At 37.4% G+C, this 9,708-nt stretch overlaps 1 protein-coding gene across 4 annotated transcripts in view; it reads right to left on the reverse strand.

Annotated features, from left to right (window-relative positions):
* The window catches only part of itga7 (integrin, alpha 7), a 181,281-nt gene extending 178,837 nt beyond the window's left edge, over positions 1 to 2,444 (reverse strand). For all 4 annotated transcript variants that reach the window (XM_051925209.1, XM_028798033.2, XM_028798032.2 and 1 more), the window contains exon 1: positions 2,000 to 2,444. In XM_051925209.1, coding sequence (XP_051781169.1) covers positions 2,000 to 2,190 — 191 coding nt within the window. In that variant the 5' untranslated portion in view covers positions 2,191 to 2,444. The remainder of the gene's footprint in view (positions 1 to 1,999) is intronic.
* Between the last annotated feature and the right edge of the window lie 7,264 nt (positions 2,445 to 9,708).

Here is a 9,708-nt window from a genome sequence, read left to right on the forward strand (position 1 = left end):
GTGACAGGAATTGAAACAGAAACCTTGTGAAATACAGCTCCACAACCTGGCTATCTGGTTACAATGTGCTCCTGTGTCCTTGCAGCAAACTAGTCTTGGTACTAAATTGACAAAATGAAGCCTTACAGTATAATACTTGTGATTAGCACTGGATTGTCTATTCTACAGTACCATTTTTGCAGTCACAATTTGCTTTATTATTCATTTGTCCATTCATTTCCTGAACCATTACAAGACTGCAGGATACTGAAGTTTGCCCTGGCCACACTGATTACACAGAAAGGATCAAACATAGACTACCAAAAAGCATGTCTTTTGGATATGCAAAGAAAATGAAGTACCAAGGCAAATCCCAAATGCCACCACAGTGCCACATTATTATCATTATAATTTAAACTAGAATAGTATTGTAATGAAACCTTATTACAAACCTTTGTTTTTACTGTTAGTGCTGTCACTATTGTTAATTCTATACTATACATGACTGTGACAATGTGCATTTTAAAAATGAAAAACAGGTAAAGGTTAATCGCATGCTTAAAGAAAACAGAACAAATTGGATGCTACTTTTATTACAGCGAGACTGTAATACTGAGACTGAGACAGATAAATACTGTAGACTTTATTTTTATACTTTATGATGGGATATATATTATTATATATAGTCTTGCTGTCAACAGCAGTCTTACAATTATTGCTAATGCCTCAAAGAATATGTATGTGAGCATCATTGATACAGTACTTTAATTACAATAAATCTTGACTTCTATACCTAGCACTTAATTACAAATACTGTGTTAGGTCTTGTGAGCAGCAATAATATGATTACCTGAAGACATGCCTTTTTGGTAACATCAAAAAAAAAAAAAAAAGAATAAACACACACAAATCATCAACAGTGTCACCTGTTTCTCCTATCTATTCTAGTATTTCTATGCTGGGAGTGAAGTTATTTTCCACCCAATATGAATAGCACTATAAATAAAAAATGATTATCTTCTAATTTGCATTTTCTCAAGTTGTTTGTGTATACTTGTTGTTTGTTACATTAAGCATCTTGTGATAGTGCCAGCTCTGAAAGACACTGCATAAAAACAGATTGATTCCTTAATTGTACAGTGGGCTGGAGCCCTGCCCGGGGTTTGTTTCTGCCTTGCTCCCTGTGTTGGCTGGGATTGGGTCCAGCAGACCCCCCGTGTCCCTGTAGTTAGGATATAGCGGGTTGGATACTGGATGGATGGATGGATTCCTTAATTGATCAGACTTAGCTATGGCTCAATTGCTTTCCAGATTATAAGAATCAGTCCATGCACAGTAGGCAATGTTAATGACACTGTACTGACTGGCCAGACCTCAACAAGACTGAACCAGAGAAAGAGTCTGGGAAATCACAGACAGTTCATGAAGGACTCAACATAATGGACTTTTACATATGCACCTGATTGTAGAACAACATGAAGAGGAGGAAAAGCAAGAGAGAACATACAGTAAAAGGAACAGAGTTTCAAAAGAAATTCAAAGAAAGGAGAACAGGCAACACATTATGAGTCTGGCAGTATGATTTAGTAACAAATGCACTGAAATTCAAACTGCATGATTGTCAGTTTAGTTCCTACCCATGACTCCAAGTACACCATCAAATCTGTGCTGTACTACAACTGCGCAAAATACAGGCATACAGAGGATTTACTGCTCTATATGTGGAAAGTGCTATATAAAATGAAGGTTGCTTGAAACTTACATGTGCCAGACTGCAAGAAGTCAGTGTCTCAGAGTTGCTCTTTGATGTTTCAGATAGCCATAATGTTGGTTCAAACATGAAATTTAAAGAAGCGCAACTTTTAATACACCAAGGTCAAAATACAAAATAAAACTTCTTGGTGCTGCTTTAATGCACGTTAAAAAAAAAAAAAACAGCAAAGTCATGTCCAAAACATATCAGGTAGTGCTATACACATTAACACATTAGACGGTCTAAAGTACCCCTATTCACACTCACCAGTTCTGTTGCTGTGGGTTCACCTGTTGGTGGAGTGCCACAGAAAATCCAAATAAACTGCCTGGCTCTCCTTCCTTGATCAATGTGTTGGTCACATCCAGATTGAACCCTAAGTAAAGAGGCAGCTGGCTGAGGAAGGTACACCAGCAAAAGAGAAGGAAGCAAGATGATTTGGTGAAAAAGCTAAGCATACTTGTTCCAAAGGAATTTGCAAATTTCAGTGGTCAGCATACAAATGAAATAGTAGAACTAGCTGGCAGATCACTTAGTAGTTCACTATTGTATATTGTCCTGGCTTCTTTGGTCTTTGCTGTTATTCCCAGTTTCCACAATCCCTCCTTCTGTTGCGCACTGCTGCACTGCTGTCCAGCTAAGGGAACACTTGCTCTGAGTGAGAGCAAATACAGGAGAACGTCACTGCCTCTCCCTCCAGTGCTTGACAGACTGTTGAGGGGAAGAGCAAGCTCTGCAGATCACTCCCCCTGCCTGGCTGCCAGCCTCCCACCAACCAGTCACTTTCTCTCCTCCCTTCCTCCCCCTCCCTCCTCTTTATTAGTCTCTTTTAGGCAGATAGCACCACTCTAGGGAAAAGCTGCCAGCATACGAGCAGGCTGAAAGAGGTGGGGACCCAGGAGCAGATTTACACTACTGTCCTACAAGAGCTCTCAAGACATGGATGCTAAGCCAGAAAAGCTGTGAAATTCTTATTTCACAATGAAAAAAAAAATAAAACAAAATAAGAAACATTCTGGCCTCCCACATATTTCCTCTACCCTTCCAATAAAACACACACTGTACTGTCTGTGAGGTGGGAGAATGATCAGAGGAAAGATATTGCTTCATTATAGAAATGTCAACTGTGCTCCAGTACTGCCCTAACACACTTAAGCTTATGGGCACTGGTAATGTGCAGGCAGTGTGGCATACTAGTTAAGACTTTGTACTACAAACCCTGAGGTTGTGGGTTCAAGTCCAGCTACTTCCACTATGTGACCATGAGCAAGTTCACTTAATATATCAGTGCTCTTCCAAGTGACATGAATCAATGACAAAGCACCATGCAGTACTCAGACCCTTGGAAAATGTTTCCAATTACTGAATTACAAAAGGTATATAGGCTACCTATTTTTAGAAAGGTACTTATTTTGCTTAAATCTTGAATACTCCAAGTGATTTTCCAATTGGCAAATGTAATTTAAATACTTAATAATTAAATGCTGTTTTTTGGAAAATAGAAAATTAGTGCTTTCCACCTTCAGAATGCAACTCAGTCAAGCATATATGGAAGACAGTGCCCTCACAGAAATATCACAAAGTTAAGCATCAACATTTTTCTCCTTTGTTCATTCACAAGACTTCACTTGCTAAAAAATTAATTGTGCTCCCCTGTGGTCAAATTTGTTTCACTCACTTACAGTCACACACAGTTAGAGTTGCCAACAGCCATGAAAGCAGGTCTGTGAATTGCAAAATGAAATCCCCAGAGGATATCTATGCAAATATTTGGAGGTCGTTCATAAAAGAATTCATTTTGCAAGGCTGGCACCCTTGGTGGAAGTTGCTCACTCTCTCGGACACATAGTCATTCCCTGCCCTCATCATAGACAGCAAACAATTACCCTAAAAGACAGGATGAATATTTGGGTTTTTGAATATGAGCATGTGTATTTTAGGCTTCTCACTTCACTTACCCCCTTCCACAAACACCAGAAGGCACTTTCTTGGGAATATTAGAAAAGTGATGATATACCTTTTCAAGAACTAAGACAGACTAAACTAACTGTTAGTGTTAGTATGAAAATGTAACCAGGAATCAAGCCAATAAGAGTTTGGTAACAACAGATGATACTATTGCTATTAGGGGTGACAGCTCAAGCAGGTACACTTAATGCTTTGCTGAGGTCCACCATCACATCAGAAACATTAGCATTACCTCAAATTTAGAAAAGTAAAATGAGATTAAATGTATTTATTGTTTCTGAGATTTTTGATTTCCAATATGTCTGAAAAGTGCCTAAATATTGGTATTTCCCCAAATTTTTATAGTTTACATGTACATACGACTTTCTGTCCAAAGATTAATTTCAAAACCTGTTACATATTTTTAAACACAGGAAGGTAACCTTGCTGTATTTCCTTTCATTACTTTGATAGAATAACATTAATTTCATTATAGTTACCTTCTGTATATTTTTTTTATACTTTATTAATTTACTGCCATTATTTTCTCACTTTGATTATGAAAAATGAACAATGCTGTTTTCAAATATTTAGAAAACTGCAAAATAAATCACCATTTTAAGTATTACAATTTTTTTAATCTGTAGTTTTCCAATCTGTCATCCAATGATAATAAATTCAACCTTGGGAATACATAAAATGGATTCAATTTGCATTTGATATTTACATTTACATTTTTAAACCAAACTGTAAAGTTTATGCCACTTTATACTGCACTTTGTTATTGCATTTTTAAAAGGTTTATAAGATTAATTTATTTTAACTCTAAATTTATACTGTAACATGTATTTAAAGCCTCTTGAACTTTTCCCATTTTATCATGTTATGCAGGATCTTAATGCATTTAATTCAGATTTTTCTACATTGATCAGCACATACAAACAACTCCATAATGTCAAACTTAACATGAAATCTATATATTTTTCTAGGTTAATAGTAAAAAAAACCACAAGAACTTAATTGATTCCATAAATGTTCGATATCTTGAATCAATAATTGATTGAGCCACCTTTAGCATAAATATCAGCCAGAAGAGATAAGAATAGGCCTCCAGTTTGATACTTTTGAACTTTTGCTTCTAAACTGCTCAGCTTCCATCAACTGCATATATACATTGTTGAAATTTCACTTTGTACCCATATATTCTGAAACTGAATGATGCCATAGTTTGACAGGGCAAATTGAGGATTTTAAAATTTGTTATTTTTAAGACAACCCAGAATACATCTGGCTATGGGTTCTTAGGGTCTCTGTTGCCACTTACACACAACGAGAGAATCCTGTTACTTTACTACATCCATGTGTCTTTCAAGTTCTGATCAAAACACCTTTGCCTAAGGCAGCTTACAAGATCAGGATACATTACGACCATTTTTATTTTTTTTTTAAACAAATGAAACTCATTCAAGTTAAGTAACTTGCTTAGGGCCACATAGTGAATCTGTGGTGTGAATTGATCTAGAAGATTTAAATTCAAATGCCCTAACTCCTAGGTTGCACTGTCTGCTCATTTCCCATTAAATGATGCAGCCACCACTATACTACACAATGACATTAAAGTTACCTTTACACCCTCCATGGATTCCATTACTTAATACAGCTACTTTCACCAATACCGTAAAATGTTAAACTATTGCTTTAAAGCATTTGAGATGAAAGTGTGTCTTATCACTGCTTATCCTCCAGCTGTGCCAAAGTTTCACTTACCAGGAGAGTGTAAGTGCTTGCCTTTAGCACCCAAAGAAGGAAGTTCCCGAAGTGATTTGGCATCCAGAGCGCAAATACACATCAAGGTTTTTTTAAATAGATGCTAGTTTGCATTGTTCTGAGAACACCCCACCCGATTTTAGTGTTAGCGGGCTCTGTGGCAGAGTGAGAAGAGAGTGATATTTCCCAGATAAATGTTAAAACAAGAAGTGTGGATCGGTATAGGTAGAACTTACATAAAAACTAAAACAAACATTGTAAAGTTATGTGAAGCATGGCTCTTTTTGTGTCTACAATACCAATACTCAGAATTGGCTCTCACCACAAAAGAATGATTGGTCGTTATTAGGCTATTATTAGTTCTATAATGTCACACATTACCAAGCAGCGCCAGAATGAAACACTTACAGTGAACCAACTATATATTGATCATAAACTCAACTGAGAGATTCAATTCAACTCAAATTACTTTTATAAAGAGTACTGTTACTTATGATTCTAATAAACTATACACTATTACAAACAGAGCATACAGGTATGCACCGCTTTACAACCACTTTTGCTTTTGACCATGAGGCTGAAAGGTGATCTGGTTATTAAGTGGACCCACATATATTACTGTATATGCATACATATACAGTATATACAGCACTGTACACTGCCAAATGTCAAAATTCTTGTATTGTAATACAACTGCAACAGTAACAAATAACAGATTTTTTATATCAGTTCTTCCTGCATCATTTGGTGTACTGGGAAGCAAGTATTACCAATGGGATTGATCAACCTCTACTGTAGCTGCTTTGTCTCATTCGACATGGATGGCTCTGTGGCCTTCACGACAAGTCGACAGCCAAGTCTTGAATGGACATCCTTGCCTCCTTCTCCCATTGTTTGGCTTCCAGTTCATCACAATCTTGGGGACGCAGTGGTCGGGTTGTTTGAGCACATGGTCTGTGCGGCACATCTGGTGGATTGTGATTGTGACTTCCCACTTTAGCAGGTCACTTTGTTGGAGCATGTTGTGGTTGGTAATGGGATTATAGCTCGTAGGAAATACAGGTGCTGGTCATAAAATTAGAATATCATGACAAAGTTGATTTATTTCAGTAATTCATTAGTTGTCAGTTATAATCATCAACATTAAAGGAAATAAACATTTGAAATACATCAGTCTGTGTGTAATGAATGAATCTAATATACAAGTCTCACTTTTTGAATGGAATTACTGAAATAAATCAACTTTGTCATGATATTCTAATTTTATGACCAGCACCTGTAGGTTTTCTAAAGAGAATATTCAATGTGATTTGTCTTGTCTGTTTAATTTTTTCCTAGAAAATCGTTTAGTGGCAAGCCAATGCATTTTCTACTCCTCTCTCTGCCAGCACAAAACGTTCAGAACTGGGATCCATGTTCTCAAAACACTGAAGTGCATTATTGACTATCACAATTGCATGAGCTAGACCTTTCATAGTATTTTTTCTGACACTTCCTCTTCTTGATCACTTAGCTTTTTTTCTGCTTTAAATGCATTTTTTCAAGTTCAAATAACTCTTAAATAACTCTTCATTTGTTAGTTCTTCAGGAGCAGTTTCTATAAAGTCCCCTATATCTTCTTCATCCACTTCTAAATTTGAAGTGTTGGCCAACCCAATGCTGTTGTTTTTTTTTCTTGTTTCTTCATGTAGCTCAAACTCTTTAAAATTATTAACTTATCTTTTTATGTTTTTTTTCTATCCCATTTATACACTATTTGGTCACATCATATCAAGTAGCAGTAATTTGTTTTATACAGTGTGAAAACAGGTCCATGGAAAAGCTCAATTTTTAAATAATTGGGAGTGCAGGATCCAAATGGGTGCAGGTGTGAACATGCTGACATTTGTTCCGGAGTTGATAGGGGTGCATGGCGGATCACACATTCACGTGCAAATATGAGCGGATCAGTCAGGTGCCTCATTCATCCCTTGGAGTAGGTGGAGGACCACACCTACACTCAACTGGGCAGTATAAAGGGAGCCTGCACTGCAGCAGGGGAACAAAAAAAATCACAAAAAAGGGGCTTAAAATACAGAAGACAAAAGGAGGTGGTCGGGAGTATGTCCCAAGGGAGTGGGCAGCATGCTTGCACTCGAGTGTGGGGTTGGCAAAAGGACGCTCTGACTGAGCAATAAAGAAGAGCAGGAGCAGCCTCATTGTGCAGCGTCTCCCTGTTGATGCAGATGGACTGGCTGAGGGAGATGTAAGTGGGGTTCATTGGGGGAGTCCCAATGGATGCAGAAGGACTGGTGGTAGGACTAATAGAAGACTGCACCTGTCGGCAGGCATCTCCTCATGCTGCAAGGTCCTGACGGGTAAGCTGAGGAGACATCAGATTGTAGAGAGAGGCACTAGGGGCTCAAGCTTATTTTACATGGATTTTATAAAGGCCAGATTCTTGTAGTGATTTTAACCTCCTTTTTAATGGGAGTTTTTATTTGGTGTTTAACCTCCACTGGACACCTGAATTTTATAGGTTATTTATTGACTGTTTAAAGAAAAGCTTCCACTGCACTTTGGACACTGTTTGTTGTTGTTAGGACTTTAATAAAGCACTGAACATTTTTGCACTAATCCCTTGTTGACTGTGTGTGTCCTCATTTGCCAGATTCATGACTACTGATGGTTCTGGGTTCAAGAGGTTCCCGGAAGTAACCAGCAAGCGTGGAGCCAACTTGGACCATCGCATACAGTGGCAGATATAGTGATGCTTCTGGAAGTTGTTGATTGTCTTGCCACTTTCTTTCCCACTTGAAAAAATGCACTGGCTACATGTTCTTGTGAGGTAGTACGCTTTAAACACTACAATGACCCATTGATCCATTGGTTGGATTAAGGAGGTTGCATTGTAGGAAAGAACACCACTGTAATGTTTGGATGAACTTCAACAAAATGTGGTTATTCTGGAACATGTCTATAATCAGCAAAATGTTTAAAGGCACTTTCGGTTTATTACAGTATTTTTCAGGACCCTAAAATAGCACTTTAGTAGAGGATCCTGGAAAATTGTCATCCATGCTTTCTTATAACAGGAATACACTGGCAGTGTTTATTGATTTGCCTCAATGCCCAAGGAGTTTCACTATGATAAATCGCTAACAGTTTCCATTTGTGTGCGGTTACATTGCCGCCCAACAGACGTGTGACACAGTCTTTAAATGCCTTAAAACCTGGCATTGACTTTGCCTCCTTATGCATAAAAGTTATCTAAGGCATCCTTTTCCAAAATAAAGAGGTCTTGCCCATATTGAAAATCTGTTCACGGAAACATGCTTCATAGTAATACGTTTGTCCAGTTTTTTAACATATTCTCAAGCTGCTTTTGCATCTGCACTTGCAGCTTCACCTCTCACTTTCACATTGTGCAATTCAAAATAAGTAAATTGCACATCATATTCAGTGATCAGTATGATGCCAACAGGGATTAGATTTTGGGTCTAGCTTTCTATCGATTTCATAAGCAATTTTTCCATATTTGATACGGGTCCCTCTCACTACTTCATTAATCTGGTTGTTTTCAAGGGAGCACATCTTTTCACAGTTTTGAGAATCTTGCATTTATCCTTGAGGATAGTCAAGATAATGGAATGGGCCATAACTAACTTGCACCTGATTATATAAACATGTTTTTCTTCTTTGTGTTGTTTTATTATATTTAACTTAGTTTCAAGTTATGTTTCTTTCCTTTGTTTCTTGGGAGCACTTGTAGAACTTGTCTGGGGGCCAAGATGCACTTAAATACCATTGAAATAGCCACAATAGAAAGAAAGCATCTTACCGCGACTGCGTTTGTATACATATTGTAAACAAGCCGCTATGCAGTCATCCTTCTGTCTGCTTTGTTGCTTTGGGATGCTAGCTGATTCAGTCTATGGAAGTTCAGTCATTAAGGCAAGAAGTCATAAGCCAGAAGGTCGTTAAAAGGCACATGTGTGAATTTAAATTAAAGCAAAGTAAGATATGTAACAAAAAAAGACCTAATTCTGAACACAAAATACCATGCAATATTTATCCTTATATCAATCTTTTACCTAAACTGGTTCAGGCCAAAGCTGATCACACAAATTTTGAACTAACGTCCAGCACCAAAATGGATGAGGTATCTGATCTTGAAAAGACACAATGCTATATGTAAGCATTCATATATGTAACACTGATACATACTGTAGATCCACATATCTCTCTATTATAAAAGAAAATCTTGAGATGAGACAAGACTT

The sequence above is a fragment of the Erpetoichthys calabaricus genome, chromosome 3 (genome assembly GCF_900747795.2).
Source record: "Erpetoichthys calabaricus chromosome 3, fErpCal1.3, whole genome shotgun sequence".
NCBI classification, from domain to species: Eukaryota; Metazoa; Chordata; class Cladistia; order Polypteriformes; family Polypteridae; genus Erpetoichthys; species Erpetoichthys calabaricus.